Source organism: Arvicanthis niloticus, chromosome 2 (assembly GCF_011762505.2).
Source record: "Arvicanthis niloticus isolate mArvNil1 chromosome 2, mArvNil1.pat.X, whole genome shotgun sequence".
Classification (NCBI taxonomy): domain Eukaryota; kingdom Metazoa; phylum Chordata; class Mammalia; order Rodentia; family Muridae; genus Arvicanthis; species Arvicanthis niloticus.
The window spans coordinates 26,874,068-26,899,264 of record NC_047659.1 but is presented as its reverse complement, the minus strand read 5'-3'; the positions used below and the strand labels follow the sequence as shown (position 1 = coordinate 26,899,264).

The window sequence follows — 25,197 nt, the reverse complement described above, 5'->3', positions numbered from 1 at the left end:
ATGACCATCTGTAATGGGATCTAATACTTTCTTCTAGTGTGTCTGAAGACAGCTACAGTGTATTCACACACATAAAATAAATAAATAATTCTTTAAAAAACTAAAAACCTGAAAAAAGTGGGGGAAGGTAAAGAAGTTAAGAACCCACATGTGGGGCGGTGGACCATGAGAGGAAGCCTGGTAAAGTCTAGATAAAAGCTAGAAGCCTGAGAGACCCTGAAGGGATGGTAAGAGCTTCGCCTGCTCCCGCACCAGGCCCCTGTCTCATAGCCACAGCCCTCCATAGAGAGATATGTGGCCATCAGTCACGTAGAGGCAATGCCCCCAAGCCCTTCCACAGGTAGATGAGGCATCCCTAACATCTCAGACCAAAACAATAGGAAAAGAGACTTCATATAGGCTCAAAACAGAGTCCTTCATGCTAATGAGGTACCTAGAGGCCTGGAGGGCTTAGCCAATAAGCTTCTCTTCCCAGATATTCCTCCCTACACAAGGTATTTAATCTCAGGCCCATTCTGAGAAGTGGGGTATGCTTTTATGCATCAGCCATGACAATAAACTGGAACCATGGACGTTCTCTTTTCACTAAGATCCACTGTGGGGAGCCATGAAGAAGGCCTTCGCCTACAGAACCACAGCCTAATCTCTGGTAGACGGCCTCTCTGTGCTCACAGCCACAACCACCACCAAGCCTGCCACTGTCAAACCAAAGACTATCATCCCCAGGTGGAAAAGCTAGAGCTCCCCTTGCCCCCACTGCACCATCCCTGGCCTGGACAAGATGCTGCCCCTGCCTTCTGGCCCCAGGCTCCATTCTCTGCTCTTCCGTGTCTCCCAGCTATGCCTGGAGGTCCAAGAGTCTGAGAACCTCACAGCCCCCAGCCTCTTCACAGGACCAGGAACCCCCGAACCAGCTCTGGGCTATCCCCACATCTCAGGCTGCACTTTCCCACCCCTGGAGCAGCATCTCACACTTCTGTAAGGCCCAGAACCTGTGGAGTAGGCACAGTCAAACTCCCCGAGTTCTGCCTCCCCAAGCAGCTGTGCACTGTGGTGGGGTGGACAAGGGCTTACAACCCTACACCCATCCACACATGTGAAGATGGCTTAGCACTTTCATGTGTGCACCTGCTAACATTCTGAGGCAGGGTCTGCCCCTTTCATCCTCTGCCCTCTCCTCCACACACACCTCATGCCTCCCACTCTCAGGGTTAATGCATCGGTTAATTTCCTCTATTATGCATGCTTTTATTCTGCCTTTATCTAAGTTTCTGATTGATTTTATGAACAACTTTGCAATGGATTTCAAAATCCAAATACTGGAGTTACAAGTGGGTGTCAATCTTGAGATTTACATGTGTGAAACTGTATAGAGCTAAAGGTTAGGCTTCGAGTCTACAAAGAACAAAAGTCACTGCACCATTGAGTTGGGTGTTTTGCTTTGCTTTGCTTTGTTCAACATCGTTCTTCTGACAGGCTCATTCCTGACCACTACTGAAAACACAATCCCAGTCGCCTCCCTAAATAATGCCTCAAGTTTACAGGTCACCTGCTAGATGCAATTGAATAATTATTGGCCCTTTTGACCATTTCCCCAAGCTATTCACGCCTAAGATCCATTACCTAGCTCAGAGCATGGGTTCTGAGACCCCTACACGCACCTCTGTCCAAACATCAGCGTGGACTTGGTCTCGGCCTCGTTGAAGACTGAAGGAGAACAGCAAATGACAATGGTGGTCCTACAGTTCCCACCCAGAGAGTCCTGGAGGATCCGGGTCATCTTGCTGTCCCGGTATGGCACATGTGTTTTCTATTTAAGAAAAGAAGGAGGATTGGTTTTGACAGCCCATTCAAAGAAAAACTACAGAAGCAAGCTGGCCAAACTTAGAAACACGTGGAATGAGGAACTAAAGCCAGGTCTTCAGATCTTGCCAAAGACTGTCCATGCTATGGCCCGTGTCATAGGAAGTTAGCGACACCATTCAGACTTCTAGTGGAGTGGAGCTCCCAGCAACAGGCACTCCAGCCAGGAATCCCTCATCCAAAGAGGAAAATAAATGAGTGTCTGGGATGTGTGGCAATCCATCCCAATAAGAATACACAAATCCCAAAGGCAGCTTCCCATAATACTGTATAATAGATGGTGACAAGATTACTTACTGTCCCTTCTGCCAAGGCAGAGATCACATTTCCGAGAGCAGACAAAGACTTGTTGATATTTTTAGCCTCATCGAGAACAGCTCCCTCGGCACCCGTTTTGCTGACCTACCAAGGGACAGAAAAGGCAGTGAGGACCGTGAGAGCACAGAGCAGGAAAAGCACGCACAGAAGGGCAGCAGGCAGGCCCTGCAGCAAAGCAGGGAATGGAGGTGGGTAAGAACCACCCCATCCAGCTCTCCCTGGAGCCGGAAGCTGAGGATCAGATCTCTCCCGCTGTCATTTTCCTCTCAATTGGGCTTTAGTGGAATGGCTGATTTAAACGCCTCAGGTGGGAGAACTGTGGATGCGTCCCTGGGGGACATCCATCCAGGAAAACCAGGCTCCAGAAGTGCTGTCACCACAGCGAGCTGGGTCCTGGGGGACTTAACCACAGTTTCCCAGTTACATGGGATCTGCTGGGCACAGTGAGGAAAACATTTATGAGCCCGAATTTCAGGCAAAAACCTGAAGAATTGGGAATGGGTGTTCTGACTCTACTTTTTTTCCCGTAGTAGGGAGGGAGGGAGTGGGGAGCAACGAAAGGAAAGAAGGGGGTGTCTAAAATGCAAAAGGCTTAGGGAGACATGAAATGACAAGGACCTGTGTGTTACACTATAAATGTGATTTTTCTTCTATAGCCCGTACACAGTGCCTTCTCCACTGTGTTAGCATAGATAATTTTACGTTTACAGCATTTAATGGATATAGAGAGATTTACAAATGCTGCCTTTTTTTTTTTAAAGGAGGGGAGAGGACTCAGTAAGATTTGTCCTGGTTATCTGAGCAAAAGCAGGGTGAACAGCTGCTCTCTAAAAAAGAAGAAAGAAAACAAAAAGGAAAGAGGAGAAATAACTTTAAACTGAACAACAATGGATTCAAATATATATGAAGGAGACTCCCCTCACCCCCCAACAACAGAGGGGAATGCTGTCCAGGAGCAAGTTTCTGAAAACAGTACAGACTTCTTCTGCCCCCAAAACCGTGGAGGGCAGCCTGCTTGCAGACAGAGACATCATGGGGTAATGGGCCACAAAACCCAGCAGCCTATCCAGGCATTTCTAGATGATCTCTAATTTGAGCATCTTAACTCCATGAAATATTCAAAGCAGGGATCGTCTATCACCTTCCGTTGGCAGGCAAGGACAATGAGCCCCAAGAGAAGACAATGGCAGCCTAAGAGAAGGATGGCCCTTTGAGGTGATGGGATCGAAAGCCCAGAGCTCTGTTCTCAAGACAGTACATTCATTCAGACTCATCCAGGGAAAAGGAAGAAAACAACCAAGCAAGGATGCTTGAAACACCTCACAAGTACCCTTAACAAGAAGCACCACCTGCCAGTAGGAGTCAGCTGTCAGGTGTACTTCAGCCCTAAATAACTCATCGCCACATGGCTCTCTGTATGGGCCTGTACCCAGCATGGCAGTCCAGTCAGTGGTCAGTCTAGAGCTGGGCAATGTGCTCCCTTCATCCTGAAGAGTGGCTGAGAATGTGGCCATCCCACACATAACATCTGAGATAACCAGCCAGGTAAGAGGACAATTCAAAAACCATGACTTACGGGGACATTTGTAGCCATAGCTAGTGTTCAGAAACTTAGCAGTGTGAGGCAGTAAGTGACAATCACCTGTATAGCTAGGGAGACTGACAGAGCTTCTGTGTGCCTGCCGTGGTGAGGACAACCAGATGATGTCACTGCTGATGGCAGAAATAGGAATTGTGCATGTGTACTGGCTCTATGATGCTGGCTATATGGGTTATGGCCTGTCAGAGTATGGCCGTGGGAACATCCCCTGGTGCTGAGGAAGGGGGCTGGTATGGGAAGAGTAGTGATTCTGAATGTGGTCTTAGCCAGTGCCTGGGAGCATAGAACAGAGCCCAGGTGTGGAAAGAGGGTCACAACAAAACCAAAGAAGGCTTCCCAACCCAGAGGACCCAACTCCACTCATATGAGACCTGTTACTTCAAACCCACTTCCAATAGAATGGAAACACTGGCAGACCCCAGGTTCCAGACTTTTTCTCAGCAAAGCAAAGGCGCAGAAGCAGAGCCAACCATGTTCCAGGGGCAGAGCCTTTCCCAGCCTACTGGAGTCCATACAAGAGATGGCTCCTTCCATCCTAAGGGCGGCCATCCTGCCTTTGTGCAGCTGTCTTGCCAGGCTAGGTCATACTAACACCTGCTTAAAGCCATAGGCTACAAAGCATAAATGAATCTGAGCCTCTGATGCACACGCCTCTGACATGAACAGGGGACTCTCAGACCACAGGACAAAACGAGACTGCAAAGAAACCCGACAGTGCCAGGCCTCCACATTTTAAACCTCTTTAAAACCAGGAAGTAAAAGGCACAAAACTTACGCAACTGTACACTTGAGCAAATAACAGAGGGAAGTTATGGATAATATAAATAAGAACCAATTACCTTTTCACTCCCAGCCAAGTCAACCAAATACAGCTTCCCGCTGAGTTTTTTTTCAGTCTCCACATTCTCTTGTTTAATGTTAATCAGGAAGATGCTATGACTCCTGGAGCTGTGTTCGTTCATGTCTGAAAAGGAGAATGGTTTACTGCTCCGCAGAGAGCATGGCAGCATAGGTAGCAAGCCTCTAGTCTTTAAAACACAGGCAATCATGTCGACCACCCGGTTGCAGCTTTCTGCAGTCAGTGAAGCCAATTTCAGGATGTTATCTGAGGCCACTGTTTCTTCTTTTAAAAAGAAACAAAACAAAATAAAATAAAACAAAACAAAGACCCCCACTCACTGTAGAGAGGACAGATTTACAATGCCTTCAAGTAACAAAGGAATTAACGTAACATTCTTTTTTTTTTTTTTTTTTTTTTAGAGGCAGTACTGCAACTTTATTTGATATTCAGGTTAGTTCTCATCCACATTGACCGTCTGTAGATTTTTGAATGTGGTAACAGGCACATAAGTTACCAATGTATAGAGCTTGTTTGGTGAGTCCTCATCTTCATTATTAACGTAACATTCTTGTTGAACAATTTAAGTCAACAGACTCTCAGGTCCCCCAAAGCCCTATATCCCATACCCCACCCTATCTCAACCTCCAAGAAGCTCACAGCTTCCTTGCTGGTCCTGTGGAAGCCCTGGGATTTTATCACAGTGTAGTGCCTGATACAGTTTGTCCTACTCATGTGTGCAGCCTGAGCTTCCCAGAACTACCATAAGCTTCCTTCAGGGAAGATTAAAGCACATTGCTCTATAATTCGTGTTAAACACGCAGAGGCCTCCCAGGTTAAATGGTCGGGATACCAAAGAAAATGCTTTCCTTTTCAGCAGACCCCAGTCAACTTTCACGATCCCTCAGAAAGCATCTCACCAGATTGTTCCTTAAAAATAACCTCTGAAGACCCCAATTTTTAAGTTACAAAGAAATAAATTTAGCAATGCTGCATGCTAGAAAAATCAACGTGTAAAAGGCATTGATGTTTCTATTTCTGACCTAAAAAAATTAAGAAAACAATCTATTTACATTAGCAACAGAAAGGATAAAATAGGGGTAAACTTAAAGAAAATGGCATATTTTTAGACAAATGCTACAAAATGTCACTTAAAGATATTAAAGCAGATACAGATGAATGGAACCATAACCCATGATCATTTATTAGAAGATTAAGTAATGTTAAGATATCAAAGTTGGGGCTGAAGAAATGGCTTTAATAGCTAAAGCTTTGCTGAGCCAGCAGGACTGGAGTTTGCAATCCCAGGACCCATTTAAAAGCTGGTCAGGCATGGCGATTTATCTGTAATCCTGGTACTGGAGAGACAGAGGAGGCCCAGAGCTGGCTGGACTACCTAGAACTGATAAGTACTGGGTCAGTGAGAGAGGCTGCCTCAATAAAAATAAAACATGAAGACCGAGTCAAAGAGACATACAACATCAACTTCAGGCCTACACACACATATACACAGACACACAAAACATGCACACACGCACATGGACCATCCCACATGTGATCCTGCTTATACACACCAGACATTCATACACACAAAAAATACATATGTAAATTTGGCCAAAATAATCCATTCAAATTCAACAGTATCAAAATCTCAATGATAACATCTACAGAAGTAGAAAAATCTACCCTAAACTTTTAAAATTCTACAAAGTCACACAGGATCCTGAATAGTTAAACTGATCTTGAAAATTAAAACAGGACACGGGGAGATGGTACAGCCCGTGAAGCACCTAATGCAAAGGTCCCTGTATTCAGGTCTCAGCGAGGGAAGATGGAACATTGTGGAGAGACATGATAAGATGTTGTCCACAATGTAAATGGACTTAGCAACAGAGCACTGTTAAATATACTTACCACACTAAAATAGAAACCAGAGCTGATGACTCAATGTGTAAAGATGCTGTCAAGCCTGACATCCCAGTTCAATTTCCAAGACCCACATGCTAGAGGAAAATTTTTGGAAGTATTATCTCCCTAGCTTCTATGTGCACATCCACATAGCATAAATACACACACACACACACACACACACACACACACACACACACAATGTGGAAAAAACCCTGACAATGATAAGGACACTAGTAACATTCTAGATCCTCAGCCCTGAAGCTGGCAGCCAATTCTGGTACGCTGTGAATAATTCATGACTGACAGCTTAAGAAACACAGCGAGAAAGATTTGTTGTGTACATGTGAGTTCTGGGCAGAGCAGCAAGAAGCAGTGTTTCCTACACTGTATGCAAGCCTAGGTCAGCTCTGAAAACCTCCACGTACATGTGCGTCATTTCACATGATCATGTGGGGTAAAGAAGAGGCTAAGAATTTCAGTTCTGAGTCACGGAACTAGAGCCCATCCACACAGGACCAGCTCTTAGAAGGGGCTAGACCAGTCACCAACTACTGCTTGAATCTCTTCTATACAGCGCCTTCACTTCCTTCCTCAGCAGCAGGCTTCACCTGGGGCAGCTACCAGGCTTACAGTCCCGACAGTTGGTCAAGCCTGTGTGCCTAGCTTCAAAAAGCGCATCATATCTTCCTTCCTCAACATCAGGACCCAGAGCATCAATGAGCTGCACTGCCCACGCACCCTCTCCTGATTTTTTTTTCTCTTCTGAACTTGAAATTCTCAGTTCTTTCAGCTCTGTGTGAACTTACACTCCTTTGTCCACATCCCTCAGAAAGAGACAGTGCTAGTCTCTTTAAGGAGCCTCTGCCGCTCTGAGACACACGTGCAGCTCCCTGGGATGTGACACCTGGGCAAAAGCTGCCTGGCACATTAGCATGTGAGTGTGCCTGCTGTGAGCACGTGCTGCAGGGACTCCTTGGAAGCTGCCCACTGTGCTCTGACACCCTCTTCACACTATTCTCTCTCTACAGAGGTAGAACTCCAACTGTTTTTCCTTGTGTTTGACATGCGTTTGTTAGCTTGGATTTTTCTAAGTCTTTTATCAGAACCCGAGGAATCTCAGGCAACGCTTCAAGACCTCGGCATGCTGTATGCACTCACGCGGCACAGGGGCCAGGGCCTGTCTGCTCACTGCTCTCTGCTCCCTTCCCCCACATCCTCATTACCCAGCTGTCCTGCACAGAGGGCAGATGTTGCTGTGCTACATGACAGCATAGACATCACCCCGCGCTTACTTGTCACAGCCACGTGTCGGTTTGCTTTGCCCTCATCGATCACATCCATGACCTCCTCCGGGCTTGATACAAACCTCTCGGTGCACCCCTGCAAGAGTCAAAGGCAAGACAGGTCAGCCATTACAGCAGCTGCAAAGCAACAGCACCTCAAAGCGGCTAAGCATCCTTTCTCCCTCTAAAGGTACAGCTAAACAGAGAGGCGGTGATGCTGACCAACAGTGTTTCCCCCGCTTGCCTCGGGCTTGGATTCTACATTAAAGAGAAGTATGAGCTAGCCCTGGGAAAGCTAAATGTAAAGCTGGTCAACGCTTTTTAAGCTCATGTCCTTACCCTAAAGCAATACTTTCAGGAGGCAGAAATTAAAAGAAGAAAATCTATGAGAGGAGAGGAATGAGAATGCACTGCCTCACCTTTCCGCCATTTACCATTTCAGCCATCACACAGTAGACATGATGCTGCAATAGACTTCTGTGAGGTGCACAGCAAACACCATTGCAGTAAATCCCCAAACCTCTTTTAAAGACTAAACAGTAACATTTAAATAATAGATCTCATAAAGAGGGCTGGGTATAATAGCTCACAGCTTATAGATGAACCACTGGGTTAGATTCCCAGCAAATGAATAACAACAACAATAATAATGATAATTTGCATACATGAAAGCTACCTTTGAAGAAACTAAATGTTAATTTTTTATGGCCATATCAATGTTATAGATAACTATGCCTTTTGAATACTCTTTACAGCATCTCATGTAGTATTTGGACAGTGACCCAAGTCTTTGCATACCTTTACATAGGGGACTCTGTTTTTGTCTTCATGAACAGCCAAGTTGGTCTTGGACACTGTGGTGGTGAAAATGACAGCATGTAAAGAAGGAAAGGGAAGTTAGAAACCCTGCGCTCCCAGAAGAACAGCTTTGGCTACAGAATAGGCAAGTTTAAGCTGCGGTTGGGAAGAGAGCACAGCCCGAGGCAAACATCGCTCTAAATTTTCATCAGCTGTCCAGGCAGAAGCGCCCTAACTCATCTCCACCCCCCCACACCCCCCCACCCCCGCACTTCAACTACAGGGCAAACACAGCATTCAGGTGGGACTTACCGTCAAGCAAGTCCCTTATTTTGTCCAAGTAGATCTCAAAATAGGAAACCTAGTTAAAGACAAATTGAAATTGAAATAGAAATATCACGCCACATTTTAAAAACATCGCTATCAAACTCACGAAAGCTTTCACTGTGGCTGACAAGAGGGGACACCAAGGGAAAGGTCAGAGTCCTGAGCACAGAGCTGCAGCCACCCCTCGGGTGTTCCTCTTGCTTGGCCATTGTGACCTACCCATCTGTCAACTGTGAACCACTCTCGCTCCACACTTTTGACTCCTCTGGTCCCAGGTGTTCCTTACGTCAGCTGCTCGATAGCCTCTTACAAGAGAACCCAAGTTTAGCCTTAGCTGAATACCAAGCAAATGCCCATGTGTGGTAAGAGCCCTAAGAGAAAGCATCCTAAAGTTGGTCAAACATAGTAGACTTCACCCAACTGAACAGTGCCACAGCCTCACAGATCCACAGGAACACTGCTTACCCGTTAACATGAAGGAAGAAAGGAGAGGCTAAGGATGCTTGGAACTACAGGAGCTCAGAAAGATACCTGAGAAGGTACTGATGAAGTCACCAGGTTTGGACTCTGTGAAGGATTGGAACACATGTGCTTTAACAAAGACTACTGGCCAGCTGTGATCCCAGAAGGCTGAGTGAGAGGATTTTCTTTTCTTTTCTTCTCTTCTCTTCTCTTCTCTTCTCTTCTCTTCTCTTCTTTCTTTCTTTCTTTCTTTCTTTCTTTCTTTCTTTCTTTTTGTAGTCTTGAAGTATGGCAAATATATATTTCTTTTTTTTAAAATATTTTATTTACATTTCAGATGTCATCCCTTTTCCCCATTTCCCCACCCTAGAAAACCCCTATCCCATGCCCCCTTTTCCTTTTTGCTTTTATACATTTTTTTTAATGTTAATAAAAGGCTTTATAAGTTTGGTAATGCTCAATCAGAAGTGTAACCCAATACCCAACCTAGATATATCAACTATCTTTGACTGGTGGAGACACGTGAACATCTGCCTCCATGCCCCCCCTCTCTTTCTCTCTCTTTCTCTCTCTCGTCACCTAGCTTCACCCTTCCTGTTAAAAATACAACTTTTCGAGTGAGAGGATTTTCATGAATCTAAAGCCAGCCAGGGCTAGAGAAGATATTCTCTCTCAAAAACCAAAACTAAACAGATGATGATCAGACTGCAGAAGGAAAAAGGAAGCCTAAATAATTATTCTCAAGCTTTAGCCAGCCCCACACAAATCAGTATCAGCTACAGAAACATAGAGTCCCGATAACTGCTGCTATCCCACTGCATCAGAGCCTCAGACACCAGAACCCAGAATCAGCTTCTGAATTCCCAGGTGACTCGTCTTGATAGCTGAAGTAATGTGATGATTAAACTAAGAATGAGTTCTGAGGAATCTCACGTACACATGGCCTCAATTTCCTCATCTGGCAAATGAAGTTATTAGTCTTTAAGATGTGAAAAATTCTTCCCAGGATTTTACACACTGTCTAGATCAGACTCTTTCCTCCCAGATAAAAATTTCCCCCATACTCATAAGAACCTTTGCAATATAAATGGGAGAATGCAAAAATGGAAATGCAAGGATAAAAATGGAGCAGAGACTGAAGGAAAGACCATCCAGAGACCACCCAACTTGGGATCTATCCCATGTGTAAGCAACAAACCCTGACACTATTGCTGATGCTATGTTGTGCTTGCAGACAGGACCCTATCATGGCTGTCCTCTGACAGATTCTGCCAGCAGCTGACAGAGACAGATGCAGGTACTTAACAGCCAACCATTGGACGGAGCCTGGGGACTTCTATGGATGAGTTAGGGGAAGGACTGGAGAGCTGAAGGGGATTGCAACCCCATAAGAAAAACAACAATATCAACCAACTAGACCCTCCAGAGCTCCCAGGAACTAAACCACTAACCAAAGGCCATACATGGGCTGGTCCATGGCCCCCAATACATATGTAGCAGAGGACTGCCTTGTCTGGCCTCAGTGGGAAAAAAAATCCACTTAATCCTATAAAAACTTGATGCCCCAGGGAAAGGGGAATTCTAGCAGGGTGAGGTGGGTTGGGAAGCACCCGCTCAGAAGCAAATGGGAGGGGTTGAAGAACTCATGAAGTGGGGACTTGGAAGGGGGGGCAACATTTGAAATATAAATAAATAAAATAGTCTTAAAAAAAGAAAAGAAGAAAAATATAGCTGTGGGCTACATGATAACATTAAACAACAGACCACATACATGGTAGCGGTCCCATAAGATGGTATTGCCTAGTGATATTATAGATTCCTTGTTTTGCCTAAGTTAACTATAAGGCTTACAGAATGATAAAACTGTCTTGCAACACATTTCTCTGGATATATCTCATCATTAACTCAGCCATGATTGTCGCCGTACAGTTGTAAAGCTGGGCTGTGCCTACCCAGATGAAACTTCAGGACCAAACCAACCTTACCTCCAATCTGGAGAATGTGAAGAGCCCTCTGCCCTGACACTAATCTCTGTGGCAGCTCAGCCCTGGCCTGTTATCTTTTGTGTGCCCCCACCCAGAGCCCAGCATCCCAGTTCCAGACAGCTTTGAGATTCCTACTTTGAAATCTACAAGCAACAGCTGTTTCTGGGTACCTGTACCTCTGTTCACCTGTCCAATGTGTTCCATCTCTCTGGACACTTCCACCTGACATTCAGAAGGCTCACCGCTCTCACCTCCTGGTTCTGTTTTTATTAGTTTGCTGGTTGTCTAGGGCCTCACACATGCAAGGCATGCACTGTACCACTAAACTATCCCGCCAGCCCCTAACTGTTCTCTCTAGACTTTCCCGTTGCCACACTCACCTCTGTGCAGTCCTCAAAGCCCAACTTCACTCATCTCTAACCAAGCTCTCCTGAAGCTGGCCTCATTCTGGTGTCAGTCTATTCCAGTTCGTGGTTGTCCCACTGCCGTTAAGATTTCCTGCTACCCCTGAGATTTTTTTTTTTTTTTAATGTTTTCTCATACATGCACCCAATGCATTCGACCATATTCACATCTCAGCTTTGGGGAAATCCTAAACATGTGACTTTACTTCCACAAATTACAGAGAAAATCAGTTACAGCTAAGAAGTAGCCACGAACCATAGACTGCCAAGCCTGGCAAATGAATTCCTGTTCCTGCTTAATACAAGTTAAAATGGAATGCTGATGTATTAATTTCAGCTTTCGTGAGGTGTCAAATTTCATTTTGTTATTTCAAATGCTTTGTAAGAACAGGCAGAAGGGAAACCAATAGGCATTGTTCAGAAGAAAAACAACAGCATGATTACAAATACCGTTCAAAACCTCTGTGGGACACATTAAGGAGCAGATTTTCAACATTGCCTTAACTGGGCCCTTTTGGTTTTGCCTGATAGCACGTAAGTTCAGAATGCAGAGTCCACACAGCTAACTTGTCCACTTACAATTCTTATTAATAGAAAAGCAAATTTATCTAGGAAATGCACAATGGGAGCCTGCACTGTAAGATTTGATTCTAGAGACTGAGAGAATATTCTTCCCCTCCCCCCACCATTTCAAGCCAGCGCCATTCTTAATAGTAATAAGATTCTGATAAAAGGCACTATTTCCAGAGCAGTAATTGGTTTAACGTCTTACTCAGGATTATCAGTTAAGACCTCTACAGTAGTTTAAAGTGTGTCAGCATAAACAGCCTTAAAGAAGCACTAAGCTTCTAAATCTTGATCCCATCAAAGCAACAAGCTCTGTATCCTCAGACATAAGGAAGCCTGGCTGGGTTCAGAGAAGCAAGCTTTCTGCAACGAAGAGACCTGTGGTGTGCTGGATGCAACTCATAATTGCGCAAACAGCAATGGCTTTTTGAAATGTAAATTTAGGAACAGCCTGTCGTGGAAATAAATAAGGGGAGAGGTTTAAATTTTTTGATTGCTGCGTTTATTTATTTTGTGTGAGTATGGGAAGGGCCCGAGCTCTGGAGCACATGTGGAGAAAACATGTGGGAGGCAGTTCTCTTCCACATTCGACATTCAGGGACTAAACCTGGGTTGTCAAGCTTGGCAGCAAGTGTCTCTACCCACTGAGCCATCTTGCCACATCAGATAGAAGCCTAATACAATGAAAAAGGTACCAAGTATCAGTTGGTGCTAAGGTCTATTTGTAACTTGGACCATCTGTCTGTGTGTGAACTTCTGCTCCCTCATCACTAACCCACTGAGTCATGTGTACCAAGGTTCAATCCTTCAGGACAACCTCTCTCCACTGAGCTACTCTGCCTTCTTAGAACAGCCTCTCTCCTCCCTGCACTCTCAACCTCACTAGGCATAAAAATGGAGAAGCAGACATTGTGAGTATCTGGGATCACAGAAGTAGGGCAGGGACTGCTCTAGGCTGGCCAGTCATCCCCTCTCCAGGAGAAGGCAGGATTGGAAACATAGGAACAGTCACCAAGGGGCTTCCATGCTGCCCAAGACCACACCCAGCAAAACAGAGAGTGAAGTTTAGAATCAAAGAGGCAAGTCAAAGAGAGAAGAGAGGGTGAGTACAAGGTAGTGTGTTTGGGGGGGGGGGTGAAAATATTAAAGACTTATATAAGAACGATGACTATACTGTTTGGGATATATTCTAAGCTCCACAAAAATATATTTTTAAAGAATGAATTTTATGCCATATGAACTCTCTCTCTCTCTCTCTCTCTCTCTCTCTCTCTCTCTCTCTCTCTCTCTCTTTAATCTAAAAACAAAGGAAAACCCAGGGCTGTAATTTCCTGATCTACCCTGGCCACACAGTCACCACCTTATGACATGTCTCTCTCTGTTTAAGCAAATAGCCTGGAATTTACAAAGAAGTTCAAATTTTATAACTCAACAGAAATAATAATAATAGAGTAGAGGTCTCCCTTTCCAATTTAAGCAAGATTAGCGTATCTGGGTTAAAATAAAATAATAACAAAGAGGAAGAGGAAAAAAGGCAGGTGAATTCCCAGCCAACACTTCCCAAAGCTGGATGGATTGGGGGGTGGGGGACGCATTCCTTTTGAGAGTCATACTATTCACGACAGCATTTGAACTTGTGATAAGTTTAGCCCTGGTCAAAAAAGTATTTTCCAAGTTTATCTGGCCATATAATGCTTTTCTCTGGCAGCTTCCCTATTGGTAACACAATGGACTGTGTTCCCAAGGAACTCATTGGGGAATGGTGTCCTGACTCACACACAGACATACTCCTGGACTATTCTCAGAAACACATAGGGAAAAGGGGAGAATCCAGGCAACGAGTATGAAGATTCCATCCTAGAGTAGGCTTGTATGTTTTTATGTTCCTATTTCAAGAAAACCAATCCAAATGCTTGGTATTGACTGAAATTATTAACCGTAGCGTCTGCTTCCCACGGAATGATACTTGAGTTAAAAGAAACCATCTCGTACATCTATATAAAAGGAGAAAGACTGAGTAATATGACTTGGGGCCTCGTGGTCTGTCTTGTTCTTAGCAAAAAGCACTTACTTTGATATGAAACTCCAGGTTCTCGTCCATGGAATATATGTGATCAAAAATATCATGTGCAATCCTCGGTATGATGCCCATGAGCTGAGGGTCATGCAACTTCCCCTAGGAGCAAAGGACACAAAGCAGTCAAAGGAGAACTGCGAAATACAGGAGAGAAACAGGATCTGTCTTCTTCAGATAACATTGTTTAATCTGCAAAATCCAAGTTGATTGTGTGGGGCATGTTTTGCTCGTTCCTGTACAACAAACAGAAGTTTCTAGAACGATAGGTAGGGAAGGCAAGAAATAGGCATAAGTCTTGACTCAACCCAGGGCTTCTTAAGTAGAACCTACAAAACAGGAAGCAAACACATGTATGCACATGTGTGCATGTGTACACATACACACGGGCGTGCGCACACACACACACACACACACACACACACACACACACACACGCTGTTGGGGAGCTCCCCTCTGTTTCCAGCAGAGGGCTGTCCTGGCTATGTGTGTGTGTGTGTGTGTGTGTGTGTGTGTGTGTGTGTGTGTGTGTGTGTGTTTGTGTGTGTGTGTGTGGAGGAAGGGCACCATCTCCCTTCCTGCGTGAATCCACACACATAGAAGCAGTGAAACCCTGGGAAGGAAGAGGGCAGGAGACGAATGAGCACACTTTAGTTTAACTTGTAATAGAGACTGGCCAGAAAACAAATCCAGATAAGCTAATCCCACATAAAATCTGCTTGAAAATGGATAGATTCAACCACTGTTCAAGATTTTCTAAAATCCTTACTCTCAAAACTACCCTCTTCAGGATCATTTTACAGACCAGCCAAGAAAATCCATTCCATTGATCTCTTTGTGAAATCTATAATTCTCCAACTGAATTGTTCTAAATATGTTTTTTACTCCTTTTAATACGTAAATTAACTTGAAGGGTATTCTTATATTCCTTTTTCCCAGTTTTATTCATTTTACTGACCAGGTGGAGGAATAAATACTCCTTTCAAGCATTACTAAATACACATTTATGCCCAGAATTTCTTTTTCCACCTATGAGGGCTCTCAAGAGATGTCATAAGGATCGAGATGTAGAAGCCCTGTGGAGGGAATGGGAGAGACAATATCTGACAAGTCCCACTAAAGGACTCCTTACGTACTTAAAGCCATGGCCTTGGTGTGACTGTAAGGTACACATCTCCACAGACTCTTAATCTCACAGTGAAATGACTATTCAAGTCTTCTCCCAAGTGTTAAAGAACCTATTTGCCATGAACATAGCCTGTAGATCTACAGTGATGGTGTGACGATTTTAGACTTTTAGGAAGTTATAAAATTCTAGAAACAGTAACACAAAGGCCAGTTTTCTCCTCAGTCCTTGGGGATGCCCAGCAACCTTAACAGATTCCCGCAGACACCTGGTGCACATCTGCCCAGTCAGCAACCTTTACAGATTCCCGCAGACACCTGGTGCACATCTGCCCAGTCAGCAACCTTTACAGATTCCCGCAGACACCTGGTGCACATCTGCCCAGTCAGCAACCTTTACAGATTCCCACAGACACCTGGTGCACATCTGCCCAGTGCCCTGAAAGCCAACTTTGCTTTCCTTGATTAATCCTCTTTTTTCTCCAGGTCTCCATCACACAGTGCTTTCCAAAAAAAAAAAAAAAAAAAAAAAAAAAAAAAAAAAAAAAAAAAACCTTCCAAGAACATTTGAGCTTGCAAGAGCAAAAACTCACATGGACTGAAGCATTAAAGACTTGTCACCAAGCACTTGGTATTCCAATTTCTCAGCACATCTGACTCCTGACTCCCTACTCTATTATAAGCAATAGGAACGTAGAATTCAGATATGCCTGGCTACTCTCTCATCTGGCTCTTCTGGCATGCTGCCCTCATCTATCAAGAACGATAAATCAAATGATGTATTTCCACTGTGTTTTACTTTGCTTCTAGACACACTAAAAATAGAGTAACATTCAGGGGTTACTGCATAAAATTAGTGCGAAGTTCGAGTTCAATAGGACACCTAAAGTGTTTCCTGCCACGGGAAAGACTCAACACTTGTTAGTGTATAACATTCAGCTCCCCACAGGTCCTCACTGAGTTGGGGTGGAGCTGACTTGACCTAAGAAGTTATAAGACAACACCCTACTTGAGGCTTCTACCTTATGGCATCTTAGGAAAACAGCACCAAATAACTGAGCTTCAGGGTTTCAAATCCTGATCACACTTAAATCACACAGGTCATCATAAACACATGCAAAACAGAGCACGGCCACAAGCTCTACACTGCAGAGACTACTGGCAAAAGAATCGCTAGGATTAAAAGAGAGATCCTCCTCCAGTTAAATTTTACATCCCAACTCAGCCAATCAAGTCTTTTCAACAAAACCTCCAGGGCTCTTGGATAACCCATGATAATCCACGGCAGCTTCTTCTCCGTGGTCCACAACTAGAGAATAATTGGTAATCTAAAAGTCATTGATACTCTACTCAGATTTGTTTTCCTAGATGGTTCTCTTCCAATAGATCATCTTTTATTGATTTCTGACTTCAAATTAGTTTGCCTAAATAACCTGGGGCAGGGAGTGTGTGTGTGTTACTAAACAGTGTATGCATCTGCTATGGTAAACGTATATGCACATGTGGAACATATGTGTGGTATATGGGAGGATGTTGTGTATGTGAGATATGTGTCTGTTATGTGGCAGTGTGAAAAGAGTTGTATGTGTATGTGTGTGTGTATATATGTACATATAATGATTTGTGTGTAGAGGATGTCTGAACAGTATATGCTCTGTGTGTTATATATGGGATGTGTGTGGCATATATTTAAACATGTGGAATATTCCTGTATACATAGAGTGTGTCTGTGACTATATGATATATGTGGGAGATATGTATGATACATGGAGAATGTCTGTTTGTGACATATATGGAAAGTGTATGTATAATATATACGAATGCCTGTCTGTGTGAGTGTGTGCATGCATGTGTGTGTGTGTGTGTATGTGTGTTTAAAGATCATACTGCTTCTAAATGAAACATACATACACAGATACAACGTGGTCACCAAGCTATGAAAAAAGGTGAATTCAGTGGCCATGAAGGCCCTTCCAGCTGAGGTAGTAGAGATGGATTCTTTGGGAGCCCCCAGAGTGTGCAGGATGACTGAGATCTAGGCTGGACAGAGGCTGTGGGCAGCAGGGGTAAGCTGGCAGCAGCAAGAACAGGAACTGAGAGCAAGTGTGCCCTATCAGAGGCAGCCAAAGTGTAGCATGGTTTAGTGATAAGAGAGGCACAGTAGAGAGAGGTGGGCTGCTGTCTACCGCTCCTCCGAGGGAGTAAATAGGACAAACACTGCACTCTGTACAACTCTCTCCAGAAACTTTTCCAACTGAATACAGCTTTCCAGGAGCAAGTACAGAGGGAGAACCAAGACATGGTCCACTGGCCACTCAACAAGACTCTCTGTGTTCTCTGCCAGTGGCCTCCTTGATGTCCACAGTTTCCTCAAACGCTGTAGATGGAAAGTCAAGAAGCCAGCAGCATTTGAGCACCATGCACTCTTCATTTTGTTCAGAATCATTAGGCAGGTTTGCAAGGTGGCTTGAGAGACTACAGGATTCCTATAGCCTCCAGATGTCCCTTTAAACAGAAAGAAAACCACAGGGTGTCTCCAGCCATCTCTCTCAGCATGCTGCAGTGGGCCACTGAGTGCAGGGACCAAGCATCATCCCTTCCAAGCAACATACCAAGTGGTGAGACAAGTCCCACCCTCAGCCTTTCTGCAGCCAACAGCCCAGCATCCTCTCCACCGACCCGCATACTCTCCTGAAAAGTCCACCTTGCATAAAGGTGCCTACCATCCTCAGAACCAATACTGCCCAGTGAGTCCTATTTTACTTGAAAATCCCCCTTAAATGCAGTATCATGAGAAGCTAATCTTTCTAGTTTTATGGAGGATTATGTGTGTGTTTTTTTTTTTTAAGAAGATAAGGGCAACACCACTGGATATCAGACCCAAAATTGGGGAATTAAACAAACAAACAAACAAACAAAAACTCTTTAAAAATGTGACAGTCTGCTCTACTCAGGAACTAACATCCCTTCTGAATTATTTTGAAAGATCTCTGTGTGTAATGTGTAATGTGGAATATATAAAATCCTCCTTTTAGAAGACACAATGCAGGCAGAACATGTCTTATTTAATTGCATTCCAGGATTCTGAGCTTCTGTTTCCTACAGTCTGTGACTTTAGCTTGCAGCAATCCCTTTCCCCTGGCTTCCGCTTAACTGACCCCTACCTTCCTTCAGCCTCTCAGCACCCACAGAGCAACAGGATCCAGCACGGAGGCTGGGTGACATGGAAAAGGTTCAGCCAACTCCTTCCAGCTGCAGGCAGAGGTCACAGCAAAAAGAAGTAACTCATGATGACTGACAAACATGCACAGGTGACAGGATCTGGAGAACTCAGATGAGAGCAATATGGAATCCAGCTCCTCTGAGATCCCTCAGGAGTGTGCTCAAGGCGCCAAAGGCTCAAATGTCCCCACAGCAGCACAGGACAGCCACAGTCTTCCCATCGGCCACACCTACCCAGTCTTCCAACGTCTTCCTCTGCGGGGCAATCTTTCTCAATGTCTACAGTTTTTAAGTTTATGACATTTAGCAAAATATTTTACATCTGTCAATAATAAATTAATCTCCAAAGCTTAGAATTCACTCTTGTAAGCATTCCCTAATAGTTTGGTGGTTTAAAATAGTAAAGGGTTCTTCTTTTGTGTTACATAACACCTTACTGATTTTCCAAAACCTAAAAATTGATGGGTTCCCTCTTCAGATCCCAAAGTAACACACTCTCCCTCTCTTTCTCTTTCCTCTCTGGCAGTCCCCCCCATCCTCCATCTTCAGCAGAAGTGGGGCTGGCTAAGTATGCAACTACGACTTCACTAGTTCCTGCAAAATCAGAGCCTGGTCGCCCTTGAGAGAGAGAGAGAAAGATGGGCGGCCAAAGTAAGGCATGGAAACACCAAGGCCAGGTCTTCTGAAATGTGCTGCTTGGGGAGCGAGGTGTGCAGACAACTAGCTGATGTAACCCATGTGCTGGGCCACAGTCCTGATGGAGAAGAAAAGCAAACGAGCCTCGTGTTTCTTTCATTTGCACGGTCTCCAAACCACTTTGTCTTCTGCGAAATGGTCAAAAGAAAGTCAGCACAACAGAACTGAGGTCGTCAGCATCCCACTCACACCCAGTCAGTGCACAGAGCATCAGAGCACCGAAGAGTTTAGCCCGAGCCTTTGAAATCTCCTCTTCAATAGGAATGATTCATGAGCTAAATCTAGTCTGCAGCAGCCGTCTCAGGGCTGTTCCCAGGAGGGATTCATAAATGAAAAACCCTTAGTTTGAAGGATTAAGGATTCATCCTACCCTGCTGCTTGTAAGCTGAATTCTCCAAACTCACTCCGTGGTTCCGTTTCATATAATAACTTTCCCCTCCTCTCCTTCCTCCCTCTCCGCTCCTCCTCTCCTCTCCCCTCTCCCCTCTCTCCCCTCTCCCCGCTCCCCTCCCCTCCTCTCCTCTCCCTGTTCTCCTGGCCTTACCTCATCTCACCTGTGAGGTAGGCCCAGCCTTTAGACCTCCTCAACCTTCCTAGTGCTGCAACCATTTAATACATAGTCCCTCATGTTGTGGTGCCCCTCCCAACTGTAAAATTATTTTCATTGCTACTTCATAACTGTAATTTTGCTAGTGTAATGAATCATAATGTAAATATCTGATATGCAGGAGGATATCTAATATGTGGCCCCCAAAAGGGATCACAACCCACAAGTTGAGAACCACTGCTTTAGGCAAATTATTCAGCACCAGAGGCCTTCAGGCCCTCCTGGTAAAAAGCAGAAAAGGGGGCAATAAAGAATTCCTGTTTAGAAGATAGCCTGAAGCCACAAGCTCGCAGTCAAAGTTGGAGTGAGGCCATCCCTTCCATTGTTTACACAGTCCTGGTGAGTACCCTTACCCTACCAGTTCACATCAGAAGGGGCATCTGTTCATATTCACTCAGGCTGTGGCAAAGTGCACTGGGGCCTACTGGAGAACCCAGCCCCATACACACACGGTGGGCAGAGCCACTACACTGGTACTGTTTTAACAAATAGTTTATGGGGCCTCTTCCGTCTTCTCAGTGACAGCCACTTTTAATACATGCTAACAAAAAAAAAAAAAAATGGACAAGGGCTAAGAGCATAGCTCAGTGGTAAAGCATTTGCTTAGGATGCATAAGGCTCTGGGTTCAAGCCCAAGCAATGAAAACAAAGAAAAAAAATCACAAAGATAAAAACAAGACCATGAAAATTCTTGCTTTGGGAAATTGCAGTTTTTGCTACATTCACCCAGTGCTGCAAAATCTTCAGTGTTCAAGCTAAGAAAATGAAAAAAAAAAAAAAAAAAAACCATAATCGTGAAAAAATTAGAATCTTGTGAAATCATCCTATTTTGAAGATAATTAAATTCATATTTACATATACAGACATACATACATAATACATACAAACAAACAGACATCCTGCAAGTCAAATAAAAGTATATCTGTAGTCCAAATTTGGTCTAGAACCTAACCTCTTTAAGTCTCTGACCTATAGGGTTTTGCTTTGTTTTGTTCTTGATTTATTCTTAAGAGACTGCCTTCCACAGAGGCCCTCCACATGGCAAATGACCAAATAATTTTTGTAACAGGTCCTGTCTGTTAGGGTGAACTGCAGTCCGTAAGAATCCACACCACTAATTATCTCTTCATAATGGTTGTAGCAGCAGTGGAAGGGGTGTGTGTGTGTGTGTGTGTGTGTGTGTGTGTGTGTGTGTGCGTGCGCGCGCATGCGCGCGCGCACTGGGGATCTAATCCAGGGCCTCCTGCAAGCCACGAAAGCTCTTTGGCATACTAAGCTATACCCCCATATCTGACTATTTCTTAATGAAATTTATTGTTTTAATATGACAGCCCAACAAAGGCGTTTTGAAAACTAAATTTTTGAGACTTTACTACTCACTGGTACTTAAGAACTCCACAGGGATAGAACAGTCCGGCTAAACCTAACCATCTCTGTGGTCACATGCATCTCAGGCTTTGCAGAAGCACCAGCCTCCTCAGACACTGACAGTGCAAACTTACCTCCATGGTATGAGTTTTTCCTGATGAAGTCTGCCCATATGCAAAAATTGTCCCATTATAACCCTCAAGGACATCTGCAAGCATAAGAGAGATGAACATTAATTCATTACGTTGATCCTACGCTGGCATTGATTGTATGAGGTAAAGTTACAGTTTCCAAATGGCCCATGTCTATCTTCTTACACAAACAATATGTACCAACTGCATGTGCTTTTTAAGTATGATTGTGAAATAAGAACAGAAATGAGAGTCTGCTGTCCCACACATAAGGGATTCTCATTTCTACAGAATGTGGGACTGAAGGGGAAGAGCCTTTTTCAGCTACTTGAAGCTTTCGCCTAGGTGTTAGTCTCTTGAGATCCTCGGGAAGGAAAAGCCAGCAGGCTTGCAGTTTCTGGAGATTAGAATAGAATGTTGTGCCTGTAGGTTTGGTCTCAGTCAGCTAAATCTGGATCCTTCCGGCCATTTCCCATGAAGGCCTCACCAGAGTCCATCACAACAGAACTAGGAGAGTGAAAGGCATCACACTGCAAACTGAGCTCCGCAGCTGATCCAGTCGCCCTGGAAACCAGCAAGCCTGACTTAAAATGTAATGCGTCTGGTTTTCTTCACTGCCTTGCTAGCAGGCCGGCCTGGACCCATCAGCTTCAGGAATTTCTCTTAATTACACAGTAAGCACACTGTGAAAGCCCACAAGCGAGGCAGGCTGGCTTCCGTTTCACACAGGGACGAGGGGAGGCGTGCAGGCGGGGGCTGCTTCATGTGGTGGAGCTGAAGATGACCGTTGGGGATTCTTTCAGAGCAGCAGAGGTGATTAAAGCATATTCCCTCCTGCCTTCCCCTCCTCGCTACAACCAACACAGAAAGGGAAACAATGCATAATTAATTTCCTTGACCCACCACTCTGCACACAAGGGAAGAATTCTTAATGTGGTTGACAGTGAGGGCAAGGAGAAGTGCCCTCAATAGAGGATGCTACTTGGGGCCATGTGAGAAAGTGTGCCAGCCAGTCACCTCCATTTATTTCAGATTCGGATGGTCCCCTCTCCTCTCTGAATCTTATTATGCTGGCTTTGGGGGTTGTGGTGATGATGGTGGTGGTGGTAGTGATGGTGGTGGTGGTGGTAGTGATGGTGGTGGTGGTGGTGGTGGTGGTGGTGGTGATGGTGATGGTGATGGTGATGGTGATGGTGATGGTGATGGTGATGGTAGTAGTGGTGGTGGTGATGGTAGTGATGGTGGTGGTGATGGTGGTGGTGATGGTGGTGATGGTGGTGATGGTGGTGGTGGTGGTGGTGGTGGTGGTGATGGTGGTGGTGGTAGTGGTGGTGGTGGTGGTGGTTTGTTTTGCTTGCTAGGTTTTCAAGCGCAAAAAAAAGAAGAAAAGAAGACATACATATTTTACTAATCTGAGATTGTTTGAGTATGACTTGGGATCAGAGAAGAAAGGAATTTCAGTGAAAAAAAAAATCCTACCAGCCTTTCCATATGTGTTTGTATCAAGTTGGGGGTGGGGAATGCTCACATGTATCTGTCTTCTACAAATGGTTTTTGAAAGTGGTTTCCCTAGTAACAGCAGAAAGAAGAAAAAAAAAACTGAAGAAGTCAGTGTTAGGGTTAGAGGTTTAAGCTTCTGTTTCCATAAAAATATCAACTCTCAGAGGAAGATTCCTCTGGGGCTGGAGACAGTGCCAGTGCCATGTGCCTCCACACAGCCGTGAACATGATGAACATGTACTTTGAGAGACTCAAAGACTCAAATCCATCCTTCAGTTGTGATTTTCAAATTCAATACTCATAACACAAGCAACTTCAGGCAGTTGGAATGCCAAACACTGTCGAAACAGAGAGCTTCTTATTTATTAGAAATTAAACATCTCTCCTCAAACTGAAGGGCCTCCCTTACCTTACACTCCTCTGTATGTAGGGCTCTAGACTTACTGGTCTGGGGCTAACATCCATGCAGCTCCTGACCTAGCTCCTGTTTTCTGAAGTGTGGCAACCTGCCACGCCCTAAAGGAAACTGACTTCAGAGCCTAAATCCAGCCCACACTCCTTCCTCTTCCTCTGGCATCTCCATGAGGCCTCAGAGGCTGCTCTCACCAAGCACAGGACACAGTCTCACCAAGTAGGTAGTTTATAGTGCCTGTTCTCCTGTGTTTACAAACTGGGTCATAGGGTCAAGTCTGGGACCGACTGATAGAGTGGTTCTTTAGAGGGCACAAACACTGGCTTCAGTCCTCAGCGCCCCACAATCGAGGAGTGATGTCACACACCTACAATCCCAGCTCCGATGAAATGGAAACAAAAGGATCAGAACTTCAAGGTAACCCCCAGCTCTGTGAGGCCCTGAGGACAGCCTGAGCTATATGAGAACCCATTTAGGATAGCCTGAGCTAAATGAGACCTCATTTAAAAAAGGAAAAAAAAAGGAACATGCCTAAGCGGCATTGGCTCATGTTGGGCTGAGGTACTGAGAGGCGTGTGGGACTATACTCAGAGAAAATCCCTTCTCTTTATTATGTCAATGCTAAGCACAATTTCCCCCCCCCCCTTTTTTTTAGTAGAAAACATATAGAACCCACTAAAGCACATTCTGATTGGCCTTTGAAGTACCCAGAATCATGGGACAAGTAAGTAATACGTTTTAGAGAACATCTCGGATCAAAACTGAATGCAGCTGATGATGCCCTCTGTCAACTCAATTCTGAACTAAAAGCTAATCTTAAAACATAAGGTCCTGTCTATTTTCTAGGGTTTGAGAGGGTGTGTTTGTTTATTCCATGTGTGCTTTATGGTTAGTGGAGAGTGCCGGCAAGAGGAAGCCATGGGTGAACAGTGCAGTTCAAGGGCTGAAAGAGAAGCCAGCACAGTCTGCTGAGAGGAGACTCAAGCAGGCCTTGTGCTGGGCCCTGTGCAGAGCCACATGCTGCCTCCTGGGCCAGGCCACGGCTCTCAACCAAAAGGCCTACAAACTTCCAATCGCAGTAAATGGCCGACAGTTCCTGGGCTGGAGAAACTCATTTGCTTTAGTGTCTGCGGAGCAGAGTGACTATTTCCACACCCTGGCCGTGTTCTTCCAGACAGAAGCTTCCTTTGTGATGGTGTCTGGCATGATGTGAGCTCAACTCACGTCACAGAGCCCCACACCTCTCAGGCCAGCGTCTGTCCATCCAGCAGCCCAGCAAACCCAGAAGCTTCTGCTGCAGGTTAACAAGTGACATCTTATCTCCCAGAAAGGAGGGGAGAAGACAGAGGACACTGGCCAGCTACGGAGTTCAGAAGCTTGAGCACACATCCTAGGGTCTGCTTACAGCTGAGCCCAGGTATGACAGGAGCAGAAGTAAGTGCTTCATTAAGTAAGTACCTGGGGACAGTTCATCACACCGATGTATTCCTAAGAGGCTGCCCAGTCTATTTAACCTCTCCAGGTGAAATGGTGTTGTGTCAGGGGCACTAGGCTTCTGACAACAGCTAAAGGATGCTCTGTTTGGGATCCTAAGGTTTGCCAGCAAACCAAACAAATCAAGCCGCCCATGACTGTAGAATGCAGACCCCAGGCTCCATGCACCAAGGGCAGCAAAAAGATACTTTCATCGCAGTTAATGGCAGACA

The 25,197-nt window shown here is 44.8% G+C and overlaps 1 protein-coding gene across 1 annotated transcript in view; it reads right to left on the bottom strand.

Moving 5' to 3' along the window:
- Positions 1-25,197, bottom strand: part of Kif5c (kinesin family member 5C) — a 157,050-nt gene that overhangs the window by 78,555 nt on the left and 53,298 nt on the right. The window contains exons 3-10 of the mRNA XM_034494594.1: positions 21,583-21,656; positions 14,428-14,532; positions 8,924-8,972; positions 8,612-8,667; positions 7,823-7,910; positions 4,621-4,745; positions 2,161-2,265; positions 1,662-1,810 (exon numbers count right to left, since the gene is read on the bottom strand). Coding sequence (XP_034350485.1) covers positions 1,662-1,810; positions 2,161-2,265; positions 4,621-4,745; positions 7,823-7,910; positions 8,612-8,667; positions 8,924-8,972; positions 14,428-14,532; positions 21,583-21,656 — 751 coding nt within the window. The remainder of the gene's footprint in view (positions 1-1,661; positions 1,811-2,160; positions 2,266-4,620; positions 4,746-7,822; positions 7,911-8,611; positions 8,668-8,923; positions 8,973-14,427; positions 14,533-21,582; positions 21,657-25,197) is intronic.